The sequence below is a fragment of the Melozone crissalis genome, unplaced genomic scaffold (assembly GCF_028551555.1).
Source record: "Melozone crissalis strain CALT ecotype California unplaced genomic scaffold, PUWL_Pcris_2 ptg000007l_1, whole genome shotgun sequence".
In the NCBI taxonomy this organism is placed as follows: domain Eukaryota; kingdom Metazoa; phylum Chordata; class Aves; order Passeriformes; family Passerellidae; genus Melozone; species Melozone crissalis.
Window position 1 is genome coordinate 8005067 of NW_026535785.1, and position 25287 is coordinate 8030353.

Sequence of the window (25287 nt, forward strand, 5' to 3'; positions counted from 1 at the left end):
ACCAGTTTTACCAAGCTGGTAAAACTTACCCCGGTAGGGCTGCATAAAGAGAACAAATGCTAGCTGTGTATAAAAAGTAGCTAGAAAATGTATACAAAGAATTAATAAAAGAGGTTGTGCTAAGGCTCAAATATTTATATAGGTATTTTAAGAAAGTCTACTTTAAGAATTTTATTCTTACCCTGATTATCAATTCAGCCTAGGCCAAAAAACAGACATTAGCACTTCCCACCAGAACAGCTGCATGGACAGGATATGGTAATATTCAACCATTAAGTACTGCACCTCTAGTACTATGCTCATGTTCATGACAGAATTGCCATCCAAAATCATAACAAACCCTTTATTTTCACCACATAGAATCATGATGTTAAGGGGTTAAAGATACCGTCGCAGGCAGCCCTGCCAAGGGCAAGGACACCTCCCACCACCAGGCCTTATCCAGCCTGGCCTGGAGCACTTCCAGGGTTGGGACATCCACAACACCCCCAGGCAACAACGTTCCATTGCCTACGTAGCCCGTGAGATTTATAAAAACGTTAATATTGGCATTTTCACGGTTAAATCTTGGAATCTGGCCCAAAGGATTATCCAGTCAGGCCTTCCTCCAGCCAGGCAGCCCCGGGAAGGGACGGTCCCCGCAAAGGGTCTGCCTGTGCCCCAGTGCCCCTGTGCCCCGGTGAGGAGCCCCGGGCGCTGCCGAGCCCCGAGCCCGGCCGCAGCCCCAGGCTCCCACCCTGAGGGCTGAGGCAGCCGCTTCCCCTGGCAGAGGGCACCGGCCCCGCTCCGCACGCTCCCGCCGCACTGCTTGAACACCAGATTAACAAAACCAAAACAAAACACGGCCCGAACGGAGCACCCGCTCCACGGGCGGGCATTCTCCGCCCTCCCTTTCACAGAGCTCGCGGATTTTAAAGACGAGCCCGCCACAAAAAAGGCACGGGAGAGGGATATCCCCCCTCCGGCAGTCGCAGGCAGCCCGAGCGCTCGGGGAAAACGAGCCGTGCTGGGGAACTCGGCCGGGCCCCGGGGGATGGAGCTGTGCCGGGATCCCAGCCCGATCCCAGCTCAAAACCGCCCACCCGACCCAGCCCGGCCCCGCCGCCCCCCACTCACCTCCGCCGGGCCCAGCCGCCCGCTCGAGCGCCGCGCCGCCCCGCCCCCGCCGCCCTATTGGCTGGCTGCCACCCCCGCGCCGGCCGCCATTGGGCGAGTCGGAGCCTTTTCCGCTTTTTCATTGGCCAATCCCTCTGTCTGTCTATTCAACGGAACTGGGAGTGACAAGGCGAGAGGGAGGGAGGTACGGCGTGCTCTGATTGGTCAAAACGCCGCAGTGAAGGCCGGCTGATTGGGCAACCAGACCGCTGACGGCATAGGGGGCGGGGCAAGAGCAGGGGAGCGAGTTTTCATTGGCGGAGACGCCGCGTGGCGAAAAGAGCGGGAACACGAGTTCATTCAAACCGGGGGAGGTGGGCGGGGCCTCGCCACGGCGGCGGGACGGGCCCGGGGTGAGCCCGGGAGAACCGGGGAGAACGGGGCGAAGCTGGGGGGTAGGTGGGGAAAACCAGGGAGAACCCCGAGGTGAGCCGAGCGGAACCGGAAAGGATTTGGGGGGAACCGGGGGGAGTCCAGGGTAGCCGGCCCCCCGCGCCTCCGTGGGCAGGGGCGGGGAGAATGGCGGGATGGGTCAGGTTGAAGGGATCACGGTGAGTCCTGTGCTCCCAGCTCCCTGCTCGAGCAGGATTGTCCCAGAGCACTTTCGCAGCATTGCAGCCAGATGTTTCTGGAGTATCGCCAGTGAGGGAAACTCCACACCTGCTCTGGGCAATGTTCCAGTGTATCACCACCCAGCAGTAAAGAAATTCTTCCTCATATCCGAGTGGAACTTCCAATGTATCATTTTCTGCCCCTTGGCTGTTGTCCTGTGGCTGAGCGCCACCCAGCAGAGCCCGGTCCATCCTCTGAAGCCTCTCTCCAAACAAGGACAGCCGCTGATGGGGTCCCCTTTCAGTCGTCTCTTCCCTAGGCTGAACAGGCTCAATTCCCTCAGTCTTTCCTCGTAAAAGAAGCTGAGTTCCATCCCTCGGTTGTTCCATCCCTCTGCTCCCCCTTGGCTTCTTGGCAGCTTCTCTTCAAGTCACCTCTCTCCCCAGGCATGGCCCCTTGTGTTTGTGTCACACACACAAACAAACAGGAGCCCCGTGTCTGTGTCACACACACACACAAACAGGAGCCCCGTGTCTGTGTCACACACACACAAACAGGAGCCCTGTGTCTGTGTCACACACACACACAAACAGGAGGCCTGTGTCTGTGTCACACACACAAACACACACAGGAGCTCTGTGTCTGTGTCACACACACAAACAAACAGCAGCCCCGTGTCTGTGTCACACACACACAAACAGGAGCCACCAGTCTCTGTCAGGGGGAAGAGGGGCCAGTGGCACCCTGGGTTTGCTGCCCTGGTCACCCAGCCCCTTTCCCACAGTTAACTTCCTTGGTTTCTGCTTTTCTCCAGGTCAGCCAGCGAGTCCACAATCTCTGCAAAACACAAGCGTGGCATTAACTAACATTTGTGGTGGGCTTGTTTGGGTTTTTTTAACAGATGGGAAGATGGCTTTCCCTCGCTGATGAGGATCAGGACATGGAGTCACCCTCTGCTGGGGCCAGCACAAAGGGTGAGCAGGGACAGCCTGAGCAGACAGCCCAGCCCAAGGACAAGTAGCTGTGTCTGTGGAAACACCCTTGTGAACAGCTGCAATAAACTGTCCTTCCAGCCCAGCACCACACAGTGGTAGGTGTTGGATTAGGGTAATATTGGGGTAATAAAGCCATCCTGTTTCCTCAACGTGACTTTGTCAACATCCCTAATGATATTTTGGTATTTTCCCTTCAGCCAGGGCTATTCCCTGTGCCAGGGAGGTGCTGGTGGGAAGTGGAAGCACACAGATGTGACGCTCAGTGGTTTCTTGGGCACATTTCCCACATCTCTTGTATGGATCTGGTCCGGTAGGATGGAGTGGATGAAATTGAAGGAAGTTTTCTCCCCTTAGACAAATGAACCAAGGGAAGGATATGAGCTCTGTGACTTCAAACACACCAGAAATATTCCTCTGTAATTTCCTGATGTTGCTGTTGTATCTCCTGCTGGAGACCAGTCACTTGTCTGATCAGACACAACCCAGCTTCAGAGACAGAGAAAACTTCCCTGTCATTGAGCAATGCCCAAGACTGCAATTTACTGCTAAAGCCCAAGGCAGGAAATGTTCCTGCAGTGTTGTGGCTGCTCCTCCAGCTTATGGGATCTGCAGGACCTGGGTAGGGATTAACTCCCAGACCTCTCTTCCTGCCCCTGCCTGTCTGATAGAAAAAGCTCCTTTTATGTGACACCAAATGCACAAACAGCCTGGAGATTATTGTCATGGCATGGGTAAATAATGTCAATGTGTGAGGTCTGGAACTGGGGGACTTGTTGGCATAAAAAGGAAGGTCAAGGCAGGATCCCAAATCACAAAGCCAGGCAAATTCTTTGGGAAATGAGGGGCAATCAGCCTGCTGAAGCAGCTGATGAAGGATGCAAAGGCCTGTGCAGCAGGTGTCAGGACACTCACCCTCGGCAGAAGGGCGCTGGGAAGGGTCAAAGGCCTGGCACTGCTCAATGATTTTCCTCAGATCTTCAGGACAATCTTCCCCAAGAGGGTCCCAGTACTGGTGATTGCAGATTTTCTCCACGATCTCCCCAGGAGTGCAGCCTAGACAAGAAGTGCCAACAGCAGCGTCAGGATGGAGCTGTGCTGCCACAGGAGGGTGCTGGGGAGGGAACCCAGCACACAGCCATGCCCAGGCAGGGAGAAGCCAGCAGGGAGGTGACCCAAACTCCATCTGCAATGAATCCCACTGCATTTGGTGTGACACTGTTGGGCTTCAGCAGAGCAAGATGTGTTCATGCTTAACTGCCCATGACCGTCCAATAGAAACAAAAATTATTTGCATGTTTGTGGTTTAGGCAGGTTGCTTTACTACAATACTTTACTATATTGGAGTTGCAGGAGAAGCTGTCAGGCACACCAGGCACTCACTGCCCCTGGCACCTGCCTGGGATGCTCAGGGAAGGAGCAGGGAGCACCCAGTGCCAGGCAGGAGCCACACTGTGCCGTGAGGCTTTCATGCAGGGAACCAGATACTCCTGTCTCACCTTCAAATGGGATTTTGGAGGTTGCAATCTCTGCCAGAACGATCCCAAAGCTGGAAGGAGACAAGCAAGAGTCTCAGGATTCATTCCACCATGTATTCCTCCCTTCTGGTGGAGAGGGCTGCTGGGCTGTGCCAACTGGAAGCATCTGCTGGTGTGTCTGATTAAACCTGGCCTCCTTCCATAGCTCAGCAGCCTCTCTGCCAGACACCTGCCTGCTCACAGGCATCTCCTGGGAGGGACAGACACACCTGTATATTTCACAGGGACTCTTGTAAGGGTAGTTGATGTCTTTCAGGTTCTCTGGAGCGATGTAGGCCAACATAGAGACTTGTTTCCAGTCCTTCTTGGCTTTCCTCTTGATGGATGATTCTGTTTCACACAGCTCAAATCCTGACAGCTGATTGAGAGAATGAGAGAGAGAAAAGGAGAAGTAGAAACCTGTGGTGCAGCTAGACTGCCCCAAGATGGAGAAAACAGAGAGAGATGCCCTGGGCAGCAAAGGCTGGTGAGCAGCTGTGTGTGCTGCCTAGCACAGATCTCTTCCTGCAAGCAAAACCAGAGGTGAGGGCAGCTTCACCCCAGCTTCTGCTCATCCCAGGCTGGATGCTTTAGGAGCACTCACTTTGCTGATGGTAAGACCAAGATAGGGAGGTTTAAGTGCCTAAAGTCATAGGGGAGATGCTACTACCCCATTTTATCCTGGACCATCACAATTCCCTTTGGTGTTGGTGCAGGGAGACATCCACAAAACCATTTAAAACTCCCAAAAGCATCTCCAGGTGTGGTGCTTACCTTCACACAGTAATCCCCAGCCACCAAGAACTTGCTGCTGCAGATGCAGCCGTGGAGTCGGGACTTCTCCCCTGTCTGGTGCAACCTGCAGATGGAAGGGACAAAGGACAGCACATGATGATGATGATGATGATGATGAAGGATTGACCCATCCCCACCTTGGTGCTCTCTCCTGCTGTGGAGGGAAGGACTGACATGCAGAGAAGAGAGCAGCTCTCTGCCTGTCTTGCTGGATCAACCCTGAGCTGCTGTGGGCACAGTACAAACCTTGTGGATGAGCAGGACCTGTAAGGAGAGCTGCCATGCTGCAGGGCACTTCCAAATCTGCCCTGTGCATCTGGGCAAGGGGATTTCCCCCTTCCAGGCCTTTTCAGGCTTGAAGCCAGAGGTAAGGGACAGTGCCCAGGGTAGATGGGAGCTACTGCACCCAAATCCACCACCTACCCCTACAGCAGCCTCCCATGCCAGGGTCCCAAGGTGGTGTCACTGGGAATCAGTGTCTAACAGGAAACCACGGCTTACTCTGAGATACCAGGGAGCTGCCCTCAGCTTTTGGGTGATCAGGTGAAGTTACTCACTGGTTACACAGGTGCTCACCTGTAAAGGCCTCTGGCAGCCCCCAGGGCCATCCGAATGCGGATGTCCCAGGGAAGGTTCTGCTGCTTGTTGAGCACGTCCCGCAGCGTCCCGTGCTTGCAGTACTCCATGACGATGGAGAAGCAGGGGCTCCCATCTGCAAGGCAAAACCATCCTGCCTTGTGCCACCTCCCGAGAGGGGACCACAGCAAGGCACGTGCCACCAGCCAGCGCTGGGCATGGCAGGGAGGAAAAGGGTGACATTAGTGTGACAGCCGTACCGTTCTCCTCAATGCAGATCCCGTACATGCGAAGGATGTTTGGAGACTCAAACTTCTTCAGGGTCTGAATCTCCTTCTCAAAGATGTCTCTCACCTTGCTGTGGAGATGGACAGCGTGGTGAGATCCCTGGAACAAGGCATGGCACAGACTGTGCCACCCTCCTGGGGCCACACTCGTTCCCAGCCAGGGCAACTCACACTGGGTCAGTGGTCAGTGGCCTCTTGAAGGTTTTGATGGCAACAGGGTACTTGAGGTACTCGCCCTCGTAGAGGTCGTAGCTCTCTGTGTCCTGCAGGTGCCTGTGGAAGGTGAGCTGGTCCCGCTTGATCTCAGTGATGTCTTCTCTTTTACCCACGTTCACCTTCTTCAAGCCTGCTCCCACCATGTGCCAGAAGGGAACAAGGGACACGTTAGGCAGGGCTTGGGGGGAAAGGACACAGTGCACAGGGTGAGGTGGTGTGACACCGACTTACGCTCCATCTCACGAATGACTTTGTTCAGCTCGCTTTTCATCCAGTCCATCTTGCTCTCCATACACTCCCTGTCGATGTAGATCTCCTCAAGAGCATCTTTGGGCTCCTCAGTACCTAGGGAGAGAAACAAGCAGAGGTTGGGCCACTGGATGAACAAGCATGATTGTGTGGTTTGTTTCTTTCATGATTTAAATGTCCCTTGGGCTCTTCATGGCCATCAGGCCAGAGCTTGGTAACAGCTGGAGAGAGGGGCAACCACCAGTCACAGGTTAGGAGGGTTTGCTAAATGCACTCACTTGCAATCACCTGGTCCAAGAAAGCTCTGTCATCCCTCAGGTCCTCAGCATCCTGCCTGCGACACGTCTTTGACTGGAAGGCTTCCAGGAAAGCCTGTTTCTGCTCTGCCTGCAGCAGGAGGGAGAGCCCCTGGGCAATGTCCTCCAGGCTTTCGTTCACCCAGACAAACTCCTCGCCAGTGCTTCGGGCTCGCAGGAACTTCTGGATCCAGCTGGTCTGGCTGTATTTCATCACCAGTTTCTGGGCTTCCTCCAGTGCCTGGAGCAGCTTTTTCATCAGTTCCTCTTCATGGTGGGAGATGTGCTGTCGTGGCTGAGCCCTGAGGATCCTCACGGGCTCCAGCAGGATCTGGATGCGCTCCACGAGGCGCTGGCACTGGTGCTTGCAGCACTTCACCTGCTCGAACTGGGCATGGATGGCCTGGGCCACAGAGAACACCCTCTCCACGATGTCCATGCTTGCAGCAAAGGGCTCGGCCACGGGGGATGGCAGTGGCTGGTGCAGGGAAGCCTCAGGTGTTGCTCAGAGATGCAGTTCTTCCACACCTTCCACCCTAGGGAACAACACCCTGACATGGCACACAGCCTCCCACAGCCCCTCTCATCCCCAGCTGCTTTCCCTGCTTTGCCTCCCACTGCAGCTGCCTGCGCAGATTGGAGCAGGCATACACAGAGACATTGGTAACAGCGGTAGTGGCACATCTTTCTCTGCAGTAGCAAGAGATGTTTTGGCTTGATTTACGTACATTAATTTAATGTACAATTAATTAAATTTAATTGTCGCAGACATCTTCTATGGAAAATCCTTTCCTTAGGATTTTATCTCATGAGAAGCTGAGAGGTCTCAGGAACAAAATGTAAACAGTGATTATCTGCTGCTGTGGAATGCAACAGGTGGATCTGTGATTGGTCTCATAGAGTTTTTTCTAATTAATGGCCAATCACAGCTGGCTCAGACTCTCTGTCCGAGACACAAGCCTTTGTTATCATTCTTTCTGATTCTATTCTTAGCTAGCCTTCTGATGAAACCTTTTCTTCTATTCTTTTAGTATAGTTTAATGTAATATATATTATTAAATAATAAATCAAGCCTTCTGAAACATGAAATTAAATAATAAATCAAGCCTTCTGGAACATGAAGATCCTCGTCTCTTCCCCAATCCAAGAACCCCTGTGAACACCGTCACATTTAATTAATTAATTAATTAAATAAATTTAATGTCTGAGCTAAATCCCAGAGAGCTTCCACCCAGAGGAGCAGGGACACCAGTGACCCAGGGAGCATCCCCTGGGCAGCATTCCTGGCTCCAGCCCTGCATCACCCTGGGTTCCTGCCCACAGAACCCGTATCTTTGGCTGTAAAGATCTGTTTTCATTTCTATCCAATGTCTCTCTCTGTGGTCATCCATCTAATAAAGGTTTGTACATCTTCACAGCCCCAGCATCCCCAGCTTCTCCCCACAGCTCTGTCCTGCCCACTTAAGATTTTAAATCAAGATCTTTCTGTATACTCAGCATCCCCTCAAGGAAGGTGCCTGCTCCCCAGCCCACATGCAGGTAGCAAGGACAGAAAACCACCCCTGTTGAAAGGAAATTAGCAGCAACCCCTCTGACCCAGCCAGCACTAAGAGAGTGGTGCCAGGTTCTCCTGGCTGGAAAGGAGATAGAAACGCACCCAGAATCCAGCGGCAGCCGCTCTCCCTCCTCCTCAGGCTCTCTCCAGCAGGCCCCAAGGCAGGATCTCCTCTGCTCACAGGAGAAGGCAAGGTCTGTGAGCTGCCCGTGCCTCCTGACCTCGCTGCCTGCGCAGGCTGGAGGGGCACGGCGGGCCGAGCGCGGCTTTAAAGGGTGTCACAGCGGAAGGGACGTTGTGCAAGGCACCTTCCCACGCCAGCACAGCTCCCGGTTCCCAGAAAGCTGCCCGGGGTATTCCCGAGGGCTGAACGCCCTTGTGATGGGTTTTGCCTGGTGGAAGAAGGAATTGCCCACAGGAAGTGCAGTGGGAAAAAGATGATGGGGAAGTTATTCATGCCTGTGTTGATGCTTCTGCTATTTTGAGCATCACAACCCGTTCTGCTGAGCTGGCAGCTGTGGGAAGGTTTGCCCAGGGCACTGGAACACCCACAGCAAGGGCTCTGTGCATTGTTGAACCTCCTACATGTGCAGTGAGACCCTCCAGAGCCTGATCCTCTCCCCATGCCCATCCCCAAGCCCCAGGAGCACCAAAGGAGCTGGGCTGTGGGCACCAGGGCTGGAGGCAGGGCTTGACCTCTGCTGGGACTGCAGGAAGTTTTGCAGATGGCTTCGTCAGAGGGCCGGGCTAATTTTGGGAAGCTCTGGGGTTCACGTGACGCTATTGCCCAACTTCAGAGAAGTGAGTGGCAGCTTCTGCTTACCCAGAGCCCCAACGTCACACAGCTCTGCTGAGAATGTCCCCTGCAAATCTCCTACCTCACTGAGGGGAGCCAGGAATGGTGGCTCCAAGGGCCATCAGCACCTCGAAAGGGACACACAAAAGGTGGCAGAACAAAATTGTGAGCAGCCCTGGGGGATACATTTCCCAAACCCTTTTTAGAAAGTTTTATTTTTCAAAATATACAGTTTATTTACAATAGTAGTGTCTACAGTTTTACATATAAATTTATTTCAAACCTTTAAATATCTGCAGTAAACATTAGGGAAAAAATAATAAAAAATAAAATCACAGGATCAGCAAAAAAGGCATCTCATAGTAATTCTTTTCATCAGAGTTTGAGTTTCAAGTAGCCAATGTCTATGAAAACCATGAACTTGATAAATCTGGCAGAGAGATATGGGTTAGAAAAAGGCACAATCCAGAGCTGTGGGACCTGCCCCTAAAGGGCTGCAGGCCAAGAAAACCCTGTGCTGAGATGGGCTGGGAGAAGGACCTAGGACAGGGAATCCCCTCGGCATGAGTTAGGCAATAGAGGCAACTGCAGCGTGTTGGGTGCCCTGGGGAGAGGGCAGCCAGGGAGAGACAGGGCTCTGGCAAGGTGCCAGGGCAGGGGAGGGAGGGTGGCATCAGGCACTTCATCTTCCAGGCAGCAGATCTGCCCGTGCATCCATAGCCTGGAGCGGGAGGGCAGCGAGGTAGGGCCGGGGTGCACCAGGGAACCCCACAGCCTCTTCCTCCCCTTTCCTCACCATCCTCAGCCCCCCATCCCCCTGCCAGTGCCACAGCTGGACCACAGCACTCCACAGGGATGCTCCACTTGGAGTCACTGCTGTGGCACAGCCCCCAGGCAGGGGGCAGGGCAGGGACACCAGCCCCAGTGCAGGGGCACAGAGCCAGCAGCTGAGCTCTGGGCCGGGGCTGTCAGTCCTCCTTCTTGAAGGTCTCCTCAGGGATGAGTGTCCGGAAAGGATAATCCCAGAAGCGTGTGCTGATGCCAAAACCTGTGGGCAGGGAAGAGATAGTTCAGCCCATGGCACCACCATCAAGGTGTTGCAAGGGCTCTGTGTTAACTGGTGAGGGAGGAGTGCCCATGTTTTGGGGAGGGAGGAAGGCAAAGTGAAGACGAGGAGGAAGAGCAGAGGGAGCAGGAGCTGGCTGGGCCATGCCAACAAGCCCCATGGATGATAGCTTATCTGGATGGGGCGTTTTCTCCTAGGAAACCGGGCAAAGGGCAGGTTGAGCAAGCACTGGGCTAGGGAAAGTGTGGGGCGGATCTGGAGAAGCCCAGGGCCTCACCCTCCACCTGTCAACACCTCCCAGCAGGAAGAGATGCTGCCCTGGGCAGGGATAGGCACCCACATCCAGCACCATGGGGGTTTGGCATTCCAGGCAGCACTGATGCCCACCAGTGAGCCAGCTGCTGCCTTCACCCCTGCTCTGACTCCTCATCCTCACCCTGGACGCCAGGAAATATTCTCCATGAGCTACAGCACCTCACATGCTGCTTCCCCAGCAGCACAGTGCTTGGCTTTCCTCATCCCAAATCCCAAATATTTTGGAGCAATCAGCTTCACCCACGCAGCTAGGCTGGATCTTTGACATCCCCTTCCCCTGCCAGCACGCACGGGGAGCGCGGCACTACCTGATTTTTGGTGTTCAAAGTGGTGCTTGACATGGTAAGCCTTGAGGCCGTACAGGTAGGTGCCCTTTTTGGGGGAGCCATAGTGGAGGTAATAGTGCATCATGTCGTAGATGACGTAGCCGCAGAGGCCCCCGACGAAGACGCAGAGCCCCAGCACCTCGGGCAGCAGCAGCCGCAGCACGCCGTAGAAGAAGCCGATCACCAGCGAGGCCGGGACGGGAGGGAACACCAGGCGGGAGCTGTCGAAGGGGGACTGGAAGCAGAGAGGGATGGTGGGACAGGCAGCTCCCACTCAGCCTTCCTCCCTCTGCACATCCCTGCCAAACATCAGGGAAACCCATCTGGGAGAAGCCAACAGCAAAATCCCTCTCCAGGTTGTACCCAGTGGTGGGAGCAGCCCCCCATGCGTGCCCAGGTGCCCAGGCAGGGGGTGGCTTTATCTGGTAGGTGCCCAAGCTCTACATTTCCTCCAGCAAAGCTAGAGAGAGCCTATGGCTCTTTTGGTTTTCCCCCTTGCCCAACCACACATCTTGAAAAATTAACTCCAGCTCCTCCAAGGCTGTTTTACAGCCCTTGCTGGTATTGGGCAAGTGCCTCGCTTGGGATGCCACCAGTCACACTGAGCAGGCAGCAACAGGCTCTGTGTGGGCAAAGGGCACACAGTGACAGCTGCGGCGGGGCAAAGGCCACCATTCCCACGGGCCAGGCGGTGCCAGCGGGGGCGGGAGCTGCGACTCACCTTGTGGTGCTGCCCATGCAGCAGGAAATGCAGCGTGATCAGATAGTAATTGCTAGCGGGCGGCTTCATGTGGAACACAAAGCGGTGGATGAGGTACTCTAGCAGGGACCACAGGACCATTCCCAGGAGGAAGATGAAGGGGAAGTAGTATTTGTGGACGGGGATGGAGTACTCTACACAATGAGACATGCAGCGGTCAGCAGGGCAGGTGCAGGTGCTTTTATCCATCACCATCCTCCCACTGGCATCAGGGTGATGCTCAGCTCTCTTTCCCTCCCACCACTCATCCACCTCCTGCCCTGAGCTTCTCTAGGGAGCTAACTGCCCAAGCTCTGCTCTAAACCACATTTTCCTTTGATTCCGACTAATTTACAGAAACAGCCAGCTTCTTGCTGCCTCAGGAAGACTGAGGGGAGCTCCCTGCATTCCAGATTCCAACGTGGGCTTGGATGTGCACTCTAGGGACTGTGTGACCATTACACAGCTGTTTCACCCACCAGAACAAGGCAGGAGGGACCTAAGTTGCACAGGCAACACTCACGACAGTAAAACAGTGCTGTCGGTGTTTATTTTTTGGGGGGAAAAAGAAAAGACTTGTTGGGCACTTTCCCCCGCAGAACATTTTTCAGCCACCTCCTTCTTTCAGGGCTGGCTGCCAGCCCTGTGTCCTTCCTAGCAAAACTTGGATTGCCCCAAAACCTGCTTATTTTTAGGGAAAAAAACCCCCACAAAACTTGGCAGCAAGGTGCTGGATGCCACAAGGAGCAGGGAGTGCCTGTGCAGCCGGCGATCCCCACCCCACAGCAGGGCACAGCTGGCACTGGGTGGCACCTTGCAAAAAAAATAGGGAACCCAGCAAAAAAAAAAAAAAAAAAAAAAAAAAGGACAACAAAGAAGACAGCTTGCCCTGGGCACGGTTGTTGTTGCCGGGGAAGCAGGGAGCAGACAGTGGGAGATTCAGGGGCAGGCGCTCGGGGCGAACAAGCCGCGCTCTGTGCGGAGCCGGCGGCGCTCAGAGCCGGGTTTGTTCCCCGGCATTCAGCCCGGCCGGGTGGGCGGCAGCGGCATCGGAACCGCCCCGGCACCCGCAGCGCTGTGGGCACCGAGGGAACGAGGCAGGAGCGAGCAGGCTGCAGCCCAGGGGGCTCTGCTGATCCCTGGGGGATCAAATCTCCTGGGGAGGGAAGGGGATGGAGGTGGGCAAGCACAGGAGGCCTCATGCAGGGGACACGCTGGTGGCCACAAGGGAGAGGTGCTGGTGGCCACAAGGGAAAGGTGCTGAGCTGCTGCTCTTGCATGTGGCTTTGGTGAGCACGCACAGAAGGAGGGATGAGGAAGGGATGCAGGTGTCCAACCAACCCATTCTTGCCCCATGGCCCAGAGTGGGGTCAGCAATGGAAGCCCAAAGGCTTTGCTGCTGCTGCTGCTCGTACCTGTAGTGAAGGAGGAGAAGAGCCTGGTGTTGCCCTGAGCAAGGGAGGTGTAGCTGACCCAGCTGAGATAGAGCACCACGGGCGTCCACACCATGAACACCACGTACCTATGGGGCAGGAGGAGCTGTCAGAGAAGTGTCCTGCTGGCTGGTGAGCCATCCCCCTCCCAGGGCAGGCACCAGCCAGGGCACAGTGCAGAGCTCACCATGCTGTCTTGGAGAGGAACTCGAGGAAATCCGAGTGGAAGAGGCGGATGGGCCGATCCACGGGCTGGTGCACCCACTCGTCGTACTTCTCCCCCAGGTAGCCCACCTGCCACAGCAGGGGCTTCTGCCAGTCCACCAGGTCCTGGGGGAGCACAGAGGGGTTGTGGTGCTGGGGAACCCACAAACCATCCCAGTGCCAGGCACAAAGCTGAGCTGCTGCTGCTGCTGCAGGATTTTTGGCTGCAAACCCTCCCATGCCCCAAGAGCAGCTGTCTCCGGTTCCAAGGTGCCCTGAGCTCCCCACAAGCACCAGCACAGAGCAGACAAGGGGCCAAACACACCAAACACACATCAGCCCAGGGCTTAGCTCACCCCTGTGCCACCAGGTACCTGCCAGGGGATCAAGGTGAAGGTGGCTGTACCCAGACCTGGCTCAGCATCAGGCCTTGATAACTGAGGCTCTTTGCTGCCAAGATTAGATAGAGAGCAGTGATATGGCCCAGCAGAATACCTCTGGTGCCACATGGATCCCATCCCCGTGGCACTGCCCCAGCCAAGGACGTTTCTCCTTGTGCAAAGGACACGTGGGGCGGCCACAGCTGTTTGGGCACCCCAGAGAGGAGCAAACTGGGAAGGGATGGGGAGCAGGGACACAGGATGGGAACACAGACTCCAGCAGAGCTGCTGAGCATGGCTGAACTCAGGTGCAGGAGTAAGAAGGGACCTGTGTGGGTACACATGTTGGCATGGCATGAAAATGGGGAGGTACAACTGGCATCACCACCTCTGCCACTGCTCAGCATCCCTGGACACCTCTTCTGTTGGCCTGGCCAGATAAGGTGGATTCTTGGTCCCACCCCTGTGCCAGGACTGAAACCAAGCTTGCCTGGCCGAGCCCTGGGCCTGGCAGCTCTCCTTGGGCTGCTTGTGCCACACAGCACTGGCACAGCCATGTGGCACCTGGGGCTGTGCTGCCAGTGGTGGGGATGGCTCCGTTCAGGGCATCCCAGGGCAAGGATCCAGGGTGGCTGTGGGCATTTTGGGGGCTCTGCTGCAGGCAGGGATGAACACAGTCACACAGGAGGGGAAACAACCCCAGCTGGTGCATGGGATGGGAGCAGAGCCATTCACCACTGGGGGGAAAGTTAAAGCAAAAAGGTCACTTGGAAATGGACATTCTCTTTTAAAGGTGCTCAGTGATAAAATATTAAATTGGGGGGTGAAAGATGTTCTCCTGCTCTAAAAAACCCCCAGGTTTCTACAGGATGAAAGCATGCTCACCAACCAGCTGGGACCGTGAGGGTGCTGTGGAGGGCAGGGGCAGCCAAAGGCACCTTAGGGACAAGTCCCCACTGTTGTGGCATGCTTGGGAAGCAGCTGGCAGGGCAGGAAGCACCCTGCACACACAGGGATCACCCTGCCTAGCCTGGGGAATCCCTTCCTGCTCATTACGAGTGCTCAGGCAAGGGGAAAAAAATAAAATAAATAAAGTAATAAAATAAACAAAGCACGAAAGAAATAAAAGCAAGCAAGGTGTGGTTTGGCAACACTTCCCTGTGGAAGGGCACAGCTGCTGTCAGAGAAAGGCATCTCTCCCATGCTGCTGCAATGGGAGCCTCCCAGCGGGGCCACGCCTGAGCAATAAAGCATGAGCAATGCCATCCACAGCAGGAGAAAGGGCACAAGTGGCTGGGTCAGCTTGGCTCCCTCACGCCATCCCTCCCACCCAACAGCCCAGCAGAAACCCAGCCCTCACACAGGGAAGAGGAGACCTGGTGTTTCCCAGGAGCAAACAGTGTAGGAGAGACTCCAGAGCTCTTACCCTCTCCACAGGCACGGTTCTGTAGCAGAGATCTGTCTGCTCTGGAGTCTGGGCTGCTGCAGACACCTCCTTCTCATCCACTGTCTCAGAGAGGCTCTGGAAAGAGAGGGAAAACTCTGTGGTGAAGCACCAGTGGTGGATTCAGCTGGGATGGTGATGGCTGTAGCACTCAGGGGTATGGCCAGAGCGAGCTCCTGCCTGCTAAACAAATATGGGGGAAAATCTGGTGAATTTAAGTCAGTGAGTTCCTGCAGAGCAGGTTTCCTGAGGGAAGCAGCTGCTAGTGAGCTGCCCTGCCCTTCTGACATTGTGGGCTCGGGGCTCTTTGGAAACCTCCTCTCGAGCCCAGTGTTTGGAATGCCCTGCCCGTGGCCAGGACAGCACGGCAGGGTGGCCACGGAGAAATTCTGGGCCCTGGGACAGCATTTTCCACTGCAAATGGGCAGTGCCATGGCAGAGGTCACCTTGGCACTGCCAGTAAAGCCTGGGGCATTGCCAGGCTACTGCTCCCTCCTCCCACCCCACTGATCTCCAACAAAGCCCAGCTTGGCATTTTGGTCCCTCAGAAAGCTAGGCTGGCAGGCCTGGGGAGCGTGGTACAGCTGGTGCCACCATCCTTCTGTGGGCACAAGGAAAAACACACAGAAGGAGCCACCTTGTCCAGGGAAAAAGGCAAAGTGTCCTTCACAGAGTGACACTGGGCTGGCTGCCCTTGCCATGGGATATGAGGTGGGGTTTGGGCTGGCTGCCTTTGCTATGGGCTGTGGGATATGAGGTGGGGTTTGGGCTGGCTGCCCGTGCCATGGGCAGTGGGATACCAGGTGGGATGCGGCTCAGGAGGGCACACTGAGGCACGGGGGATGCAGTGGTGGCAGGATGGAGACCCAGCTGCAGTCCCGCTGGCAGGGCGGGCTGAGGAACAGGAGGAACCTGCCTCGGCTGGTGCTGGGAAGCAAACCCGGTGCCAGCTGCCAGCGCAGCCTCCCTGCTGCAGCCGTGCCAGCCCGGCGCCGGCCGCGGGGGCTCGCTGAGCCTGGGCCGTGCCCGTGCACACCCCATACCAGCCGTGCCCCCCGGCAGCAGCGCCGGCTGCCCTGCAGGACGTGCCGAGCATGCCTTTGTCCCGCTCTGCCGGCCCGGGTTACCCATTAACCCGGGCAGGGCACGGCGGGGCCGCAGCTCAGCCCTGCCCGATGCGGCTTCAGCCGTGCCGCTTCCAGACTGGGAGGATTTTCCCCCAGCTCCTCAGTGGATGCTCTCCCCACCGCTCTGACAGGGATGCACTGCCTCCCTATAGAGGGGAATACAGCCCTGGCAGCTGCTGGAGGGCCTGGGATGCAGGAAAACCAGTGTCACTTTGCCAGGATGTCAGGACTTAACTGGGGACACCGAGGCAGGGCTCAGGCACTGTTTACCCACGGCAGGCACTCCTTGCAAGATGTGCTCCCACCCCATTTCTCGGGCTAGCCGGATTTCAAGCCTCATTCTGCCGGTACAGGAACCGCATTACCCAGCTCTGAGGCAACCGCTTGCCTGGGGCAGCGGGCATGGGAGGACAGGGGATATTTCCAGCCAGTATTTCCAGGCTGGAATCCCACTGGCATCAATTTTACTGCAGGCAGACCACCGATATGAGCTGATGCCATGTACCACCACACCTCTCTGTGAGGATTCCCACTGCTATTTTCCATGCTGCACACTCTGTCCTTCAGCCAGACATTCCAAAACCCTAGGTCAGATGGGATGTCTTAAAATCCAGCAAAGCATGGTGGATTTATGGTTTTGCCTCTGCCCTGCAGGTGCTTTGGAAGAAAATTTGGCTTTAAGAGAGTGAAATGGCTTATCCGTGCCCTGAGAAACGGGCTGGGGCTCTCCACCTTCAGCTTGCACCACAGCCCAGGCAGCAGCAGGAAGGATGCTTAGGAAAGCTGGGCTGACGCAATGCCCGGCACCTCTCCTCCCTTTTCCGAAATGTTCACACACCTCCAGTTCCCCTGCCCATGGATGCCTGAGCACCGTGTCATGCCTGGAGGCTTCCTGGTCCTCCCAGGTCAGGGAGATGGATGGACTGGGGGCTCACATCCCACCTCACCACCAGCACCTGGGCTGGTTACCATCAGTGACATGCCACTACCCTGTGGGCTATGTCAGCTCCCTGTCAGCACCTGAATCATCTCCTACCCCTCCTCTTCCTCAGCTGGGGAGCAGGAGGAAGGCTCTTCTCTTGCTCACCCTGGAGCTGGCACTGACAGGACTGGAGCTGTGTCGCAAACAGGACACAAACCACGCTGGCATGTCCCAGCTGGCTCCCCAAAGGGTGGCCTGTTCCTGCCTGCCCCAGGCACGCAGGGGCCCTGCTGAGATCCAGCCCCATGGACCTGAACCACTGCTGGGGCTTCTGCCCGTTCTGCTCTGAACAGGTGGGCTGGGAGGAGGCTGAAGGGCTGTGCTGAGCTGGGCTCTGCTGTCACCTGTGGGTGGTGAAGATGCACCTGAGCTGTCCCCAGGCAAACAGGTCCTGCCAGGGAAGATGAACAAGGGGCCTGATGTAAGGAAGGGAAAGTTAACGCCCACAAGGCACCGCAGCTGCGAGCGAGCAGCAGTCCTGGTGAGTGCTGCTGGTACACACAGGGCCAAACACCCAGGGCATGGCACGATCCAGTGACTGGGTGACCCAGCATCCACCTGAGAGCATCTGGGTGCCCTGCGTGGGTCACACAGGGCGCTCTGCATTGGCCCTGCACCAGCTGGAGAGCACGGGCTGTGCCAGCCCAGTGCTGCCCTGCATCAGGGCTTGGGGCATTAAAAGAACAAAATCCAGCTGTGATGTCGGCTACAGACAGAAGGGGTGGCCCAGCACAGGGTTCAGTGTTCTTGTGACACAGCCAGAGAAGCTGGAAAGCTCCCCCTGGCCCAGACAGGGCAATGCTGCCTACAGACAGCTGCTCTGCCAAAAGCCTGGACCCAGGGGGATTTTCCACCCATTTTCCCAGCGAGTCAAAACCCCAGAGGAGTCCTACCATACCTTGCATTGCTCCACAGCCTCCAGCACCTTCACTGAGCTCCTCAGAGGCTGTTTGCTGGTGTCCACATGGGACAAGCTGTGTTGGCAGTGCAGGTACAGGCATGTAGCATGAGGACACCCCCGGAGGTGCAGAGGGCACCCAACAAGGTTGGGGGCACCATCCCACAGCACTGTGCTCTGTGCTGTCTGGCTGTCTCTTGGCCCATTAAACACTGGGCGCAGCAGGACTATTAAAAGGAGGTGAATTGAACTGCTAATCATAGCAGCAATATAAAAAGTGACTTCTTGTTACATCAGCCCCAAAGAGGTGCCCCAGGTGTCCCGCCCACGTCCAAGCGTGCTCGGGCTGGGATGCAAAGCCAGGGTAGGTGCAAGGTAAGGTGCAGCAATACAGGCAAGAGGAAGAGAAGGACAGTAAACCTGAGAAGGATGGAAGATTTACTGTGAGTCACAGCCACGTCACGCACCCCAAAGAGGCTGTGATGAAAGTCCCTCATTGCTCAAACTGGAAGGGTAATTAGATGATCCAGCTCCCTTCTAGCAAGGCTGTTAAAATCCACTGTCTAGTTTAGGTAATTATTGGTATTTACTTTGATCTCCCCTATATGTCCTGCTTGCATAGATAAAAGATTTAGGGATTAATTTGTCCTTAGCCAAAAGGATTTGGGTGATGCAGAAAAGGGACCTGCGGCCGAAGGAGAGAGCCACAGGAAGGGGCACGGAGAGTCCAGTGGGATGAAGGCTGGATCTTGTCTTCTTTATCTGTCCTGCATTAACACATTTTTCCCCCTTTGCAAAATCCTGGAAATTCCTGTGGGAAGCAGGGGAGGATGCTGGATGCCTGTGGGACCAGAGCATTCTGAATCCCTCAGCATGGGGATGATGCAGCCCCAGGACATCCAACAGGCAAGGAGAGGCACTGGCAAAGCTGTGGAACCAAACTGGGGTAATGGAACACTTCCTCCAAAGAGCTCTTTGGGCTACACCTGCCCCAAAGCACCCAAAGCATGAACCCAAGCACCACCAAGGACACCACCTCTCCCCAGAGTGGATTTTTAGGGGGTGGGGAGTAGGGCAGAGCAGCTGACACCTCAGTGCATGCTGGATGCAGCCTCACCATGCAGCAGGCAGCTCTAATCCCTGCCCTGCGTGCTCCAGGCTGGGATGGTTTATCTGGCACCAGGCAGTGTCAGATCTCCCTGCAGCCTGAGTTATCACGCCATGTATTTGCATTGGGATGGTGGCGGCTCCCCTCGGCACGGGAACCCGTTTGTCCGGTACCTTCCTACCCCAGCCCGCTGGGCTCGTCACGCCTGCGAGGAGGCGGCGGCTCGGCGAGCGTCCCAACAGAGGAGGTGCCGCGGCCGGGACCGTGCGGGGAGCGGGCAGGCATTGCACCGGGGCTGAAACAAAGCCCCGTCTGTGGCGCTGGAGCCGGGGCTGGCCCTGGGCAGGACAGCAGCGAGAGCAAACAAGCAGCCAGAGGGACCGGCCGGTCACCGACCCCGCTGGGATGCCGAGAGAGGAACTGTGAGCTGGAGAAGGGGGCTGGGCTGGCTCTGCTGCTCAGCATCCTGCCCACGGCCGCTGGTGAGGGCTGGAAACTGCGCAGGAGTGCCCAGGGCCACCCGGAGGCTGCGGAACCACCTGGGCAGCACGGGACTGGCACGGCGGGGACAGAGCTGTGTCCCATGCCCCTCACCAGGCAGTGAGGGACGTGGCTGGGCTCCTCTCTCAGCAGTGGCTGCTCACCACTGGTAAACCCCTGTGCCCAGCACCGTGGTCCCTGGTTGAGGGCTGACAGGGCCAGGAAGGGTGTCCTGTCCCAGTGCCCACTCTGCCATACAGTCCTGCTAAAACTGACACTGAGCTCCATCTCCTGCACCCCTGCAAAGACCCCAACGCCTCCATGCCACATTGGCACCCCAAATCCACCCATCAGCCCTGCCTCCTAGCACGGCAGGGAGGGAGGTGGCCGTGGAGGGGGACCTTGCAGGTACCCAGCTCTGTGCACTTGGCACCCTCAGGGTCCCCTGCACCTCAGAGCCAGAGAACTCCTGGGAGCCAGGAGGCACATGGGACCTTGGCACCCTGCACACCTCAGGCACCACCCATGCAGACGCCAGGAGCCTAAAAGGGGTCTCTGTTCCCTTCACCCCTCATGCCCTGTAGACCCCAGATCCTACAGAGCCTGATCCTATGGATCCTGTCCTGCTCACACCCAACACACACCATGTCCCATACAGCTCAGACTGAGATCTGGGTGCACTAAACACCTCATATGCTACATGCACCCCAGAAACTTCCTGCCTTGTACACCCCAAAGCCTTTCCAGCCTCTGTATGTCCTGAACAGCTTGGGCGCTGAGAAGCCTGGACCTGGAGTGCCCTACAGACCCTGTATGACTCAGAGCCTGCACAGTTTGGATCCAGGGTGCCCTACAGCCCCTGCACATCTCAGACTCCATGCACTCTGGACTTGAGATGCTCTATAACCCCAGCAGTGCCCAGATCCCAGAGAGCACAGACCTGGAGCACCTTTCAAAACTCAATCCGGGACCTAGGGCACCCCATAATGTCTGTACATCCCAGTCCCACGACTATAGAAACGCTGTGTATGCCACACCTGGGGTGCCTTAGAGAGATCCTGCACATCCTGGATGGAGACCTGGGATTGGGACACTCACTGTACAGACCCTGCACATCCTGGATCGGGACTTGGGATCGGGACACTCACTGTACAGACCCTGTACATCCTGGAGCAGCACCTGGGGCACAGTACAGCCTCTCCATTTGCCAGTTCCCGGTCGCGGGGTACCCCACAGCCCTTGTTCACCTGTACCCAGCACCTGAGGCACCCCGCAGAGGCTGCATGTACGCCCGGCTCCGCTCTAGCCGTGTCCCCCGGTCCCGGCTCGGCCCCGCGGCGGTACCTGCTCATCGCCGGGCTCGATGTCCCCCACGTAGTACTGCTCCAGCCAGCGGCGGGCGTTCTCCGAGTGCCGGTGCGGCGGCCCGTCCAGCGCGGCGCTCACGTCGGTGCCGGCGCGGCGGCGCAGCAGCTGCTCCCCGCCCGGGTGCAGCCGCACGAAGCCGCTCAGGTCGTACAGGCGGCGGCGGCAGGAGACCAGGCAGGCGCCCTGCGCGCAGCGCTCCCGCACCTCGGCGGCGCTGAAGGAGCGCGGCCCCGCCGTGGCCATGGCCCCGCCGCCGCTCCCCGTCCCGCTCCGCTCCCCGTCCGAGTCCCCGTCCCGTCCCGTCCCGCCGCCGCGCTCTGCCCGCACCTGCTCATCTGCATACATGCATATGCAGCCAGGCCACGCCCCGCGCCGCGCCCCGCCGCAGCCCATTGGGCAGCCAGGGACGGGTGGGGCACGGCTGGGGTGCGGAGGCTCCGCCCCAGCGCAGGTACCCTGGAAAGTGGGAATGGGGCATCCCTGGAGAGGCCGAGCGGGGCACAGGGGGCGCAGGGCACCCTCAGGGGGACGGGGAAATGGGGCGGCCCCAGGAGAGGGGAGAGTGCCCCCCCTTGGGCCCAGGGCTACGGCCAGGGTGGGGAATGGGGGATCGGGGCAACCTTGGGTGGGTTATGGGGTACCCCGGGGTGGAACTGGAGTATGGGCATCCCTGGGGCAGGGATGAGGCTGTGAGGGCATGCTGGGGGTATAGGGCACCCCTAGGGGAATCACCCTTCCCAAGTTACCAATGCCCCTCCAAGGTCCTCGGTGGCCAAGGCAAGGGACACCCAGTCCTGGCTCAGAGTGCCCATGGAGAGCAGGGTCACCCAGAGGGGTCACCCAGAGGCCAACTCACCCCAGTGGCACTTGCTGCCAGGCACCACATCCCTGTTCAAAGATATATTTCAGTATTTAGTTAAATTTGCAATTCGCCAGGGGGGCAGGAGGCAGCCCCAAATACCCCGAAGAATCACAGCCAAATAATTACTAAAGAATGACAGGAAAGGAGTTTCCCATGCATTTTGGGGGGGAAGATTTCCCTCTGAAGTGAGGGGGACCGCTTTGGGGTGACACCCTTGACCACAGGGGCCGGTCACGTGCCAGCAAATTTGGTGTTGCTGGCCACACCGGGCTGCAACCAGTGATTAAGGTGGGGTTTGCCATCCCAGGAATGGGGAGCCCCCCCAGCCCCACCTGTAAGGGTAGGTCAGCCATCACACACCTCAGCCCCCCGGCCTTGGGGTGCTGTGGGGCGCAGGCCAGGCCCTCACTGAGGCCTTTAATCAAGGTGGATGCAAAACCTGCTGTGCCAGTCAGCATCAGCTCCACCTTCCCACCCAGCTCCTGGCACAGCCCTGCCTCCTTCTTGGGGGAAAAGTTCGTTTTTGGGTGGGCAGGTTGATTTTGCACGCTGATAGGAGCACAAGGGTTAAGGGTGGGCATGCTCCTGGCTGGGGCTGCTGCAGCACCTGGGGTGCATTGGGAGCCCCTTGGGGTGGAGGACAAAAACAATTCCTGGGGGTTGGGAGGGCCAGAGTGGTCCTGAGAAGTTGCTGGGAGACCCCAAACGAGGTGCTGGAGTGGGACACTCTCCCAATTCCCTCAATGGCCAAGGTGGTCCTGGTTGTGGTGGTGAGCTCAATCTGGCACAGCTCTCTGGCCATTAGGGTGGCTTCTGGATGGACACTGAGGATTTTTTGATGAGCATGGGGGCAAGGTGGGGGGCAGATCTGAATGAGCTGGGGCTCTCAGCTCCCCAGACCCCAAGCATGCTCCGGTGCAGTGACCCTTTGTGGGGTGCTGGAGGAGATGGAGGGGACACCTGGCTGTGACCCCACCATGCGGTCCCCACTGGCTGTTCCAGCTTGTGCAGCCCAGCCCTACCATGGGTTTTGGGGCCACAGGCTGCCAAGGGCCACCCTCTGTAATCACCACTCATGGCAGAGCTGGGTCCAGCCTTTGCCAGTCCACAAAAATGCTCGGTGACCTGTGGGTCCCTGCTGCCATCCTCTCCCAAACTCACAGATCTGTGGTCCTCAAATGTGCCACAGCAGGGCCCAGAGATATGAGCCAGCCTCTTGTGAGCTGACACTTCATCTGCCCACATAACCTCCTGGGCTCTGTCCCCCCATGCAGGGCCCAAGGTTGTCCCCACAGTGGGTGAGCCAGTCCCCAGCTCTGCAGTGACAATGGGGAACCCTGTCACCTGCAGAGCAGGAATGCACTGAGCACAGGTGGCACTGGGACAGGGACAGTGCTGGGAGCAACCTGTACACCAGCATAGCAGCTCACATGGGCAGCAGAGGGTTGTGCCAGTGCCCTGTCCCTGCTGCTGCACTCACCCCTGTCCCTGTCACTGTCCCTGCACCGTGCCAGCCCCAGGACGAGCAGGATCAGGAAGTGCAGCTGGTTTGCTGATCAGCCTGGCTGGAATGAGAGCAGCCAAGTGGCTTTGGCTCATCAGTTCCTAAACTGGTTTTCCCAGCAGACAGACGGACAGACGCTGGGGCTGGCACACAGGAGACAGGAATGTGCTGCTGGGCTCGGGGCAGGATTAGGCCCTGCAGTGCTGGAGGGGCTGATGCTGGGATAATGGAGCTGTGGCTGCCAAGGAGGAGGAGGCCAGTACAGACTCTGCTTGGTATCGCATCCATGGGAAAGGTTTTCCCTCTCTGCTAAACACTCCCTGTTTCTCTGCCAAACTCGATCATCAGGGATTTAACTTCCTTCTCTACACATGGAAAGCCTCAGTGGGGATAGGGAAGGCACACCACACTTGTTACACCCTCAGTAGGAAAACAAATAGGGTATAAAATGCTGACAGTGGCCTTTAGGGCACAGCGTGGGTTGTCATGGGAGCCCTCTCCCTCTTCCAGTGCTGTCCTTGGGAAAGCTCATGGGTACACAGGTAACAGCTCCTGGGATGCACTTGGCAGGCAGCTGAAGCAAGTTTTGGCAAGCAGCTGTTTTCGGGGTCAGACCTGAGGTTTTCTGCCCTCGGCATCCTCCTCTGCACGGCCTGGGACGGGCACCAGAGCAGGGGTGGGGTGCGTGGGCATCTCTGCAGGGTGCTGCTGCTGGGCTCTCTGGATGGAGCTGGCCTGGGATGGAGCTCCTCTCCTCGGCAGTGTCCAGTCACTCCTGGAGCCCTGGCACAGCCGTGGCACCAGGGATGCCCTGAGGGAAGTGGTTTGGCACCCTCCCACGCAGCGCACACAGCACTCGTGCAGAGCAGCTGGTTTAATCCAATGCCCCCTTGCTCCTGCTCCAGCAGAAACCATGGATGGGTCATCCCCTGCCCTGCAGTATGGCTGAGCACTGTGCATCAGCTGAGGGCTCTATCAATTCACCTGGTTTGCCCATGGCAGCACCCCCAGAGCTGGTGTGGTGCATGCTCTGGCCCACACTCACTGCCTGAGCAGTCCCTGCCTCCCCCCGTTCTCTAAGGCTGCAATTCACAGCAAGGTTTGGCCTCACTGGGGAACTTTCTGCACTTGGTACCAAGTTATTGCAAAGAGCAGGTGGGTGTGGGGACAGGCAGAAGGGGTGGGCAGCACAGAAGGGGCAGGTGGGGGGCACCATTTACTGCTGCCCTGCACGGCAAAGGTGACAACGTTTCTCCAACCGGCTCTAGGGAGGCAGAATAAGCTGGCTGTGTTTCCTTGCAATAGTCACTTCTGCATGGAGTGGGGCTGCTCCCAAAGGAGCCACCAGACATGCTGCAGGGTGTGAGAGAAATGCCGGCAGCATCTGGGAAGGATTCCACCTACCTGTGCAGGGCTACACAAACACCAGGCCAGGGCTTTTCCGCCTTCCTCTGAAGTGCCGGCGTGCTCCGCCTCGGGGCCATTCACACACTACGGAGATGGACCGTAATGGACTGTAATAACACACTAAATACCACGATTTGTCGGTCCGTCACCTTTAAATAACAAATCTCCTTTCCCTTCCAAGCTACAGGAGCACTCGAGCATGGAAATGAGAATACTTCCCGGCTGAATGGAGTCACGGAGGGAGGCGGAGGGCGGCAGCGCTCCCCGACCCCGGGGCTGCGGCGGCGCCGGCCGGACCCCGCTGCCCCCGCCCGCTTTCCTGGGGGGCAGACGCTGCCCAGGGCCTCCCCGAACTGCAGGATGTGGGCTTGGGCTTGCCGGCAGCTCAGACGCCGCCCGGCTTCGCTTTCCCAAGAGGAGCCTCACAACCGCGGGCAGTTCCCAGGTTGGTGTGGCAGGTGCCAGCACACTGTCCCAGCCGGGGCTGGGGGAGCCTTAGCTCTTGGGGGGCTCTGCTAACCGAGCCCCCTGCTTTGGGGTGCAGGGAGAGGGCCATGGGTGCAACACTCACCATCCACTGGCAGGGAGAGCTGCTGGGGGCTCCCCACAGAGAGAGCGTGCCATCAGAGCAACACCACATTCTATCAGAACAGCACTT

The 25287-nt window shown here is 57.3% G+C and overlaps 2 protein-coding genes across 3 annotated transcripts; both read right to left on the reverse strand.

Annotated features, from left to right (window-relative positions):
• Positions 1-2491: 2491 nt before the first annotated feature.
• Positions 2492-7074, reverse strand: MLKL (mixed lineage kinase domain like pseudokinase). The gene is made up of 10 exons (XM_054269556.1): positions 6618-7074; positions 6322-6435; positions 6046-6220; positions 5848-5945; positions 5588-5723; positions 4991-5075; positions 4447-4595; positions 4199-4248; positions 3615-3755; positions 2492-2544 (listed from the first exon to the last, which is right to left on the reverse strand). Exons 1-10 carry the CDS (start codon positions 7072-7074, stop codon positions 2492-2494), a joined length of 1458 nt encoding a protein of 485 aa, XP_054125531.1.
• A 2173-nt stretch (positions 7075-9247) lies between these two features.
• FA2H (fatty acid 2-hydroxylase) lies at positions 9248-21099 on the reverse strand. 2 transcript variants are annotated; one of them, XM_054296177.1, is made up of 7 exons: positions 20833-21099; positions 14876-14971; positions 13053-13195; positions 12848-12954; positions 11415-11587; positions 10676-10928; positions 9248-10034 (listed from the first exon to the last, which is right to left on the reverse strand). In XM_054296177.1, exons 1-7 carry the CDS (start codon positions 21097-21099, stop codon positions 9955-9957), a joined length of 1119 nt encoding a protein of 372 aa, XP_054152152.1. In that variant the 3' UTR covers positions 9248-9954. The 2 variants fall into 2 exon arrangements, with proteins under 2 accessions (XP_054152152.1, XP_054152151.1); XM_054296176.1 differs by lacking the exon at positions 14876-14971 and having other exon boundaries at positions 13053-13293; positions 20796-21099.
• Positions 21100-25287: the final 4188 nt, after the last annotated feature.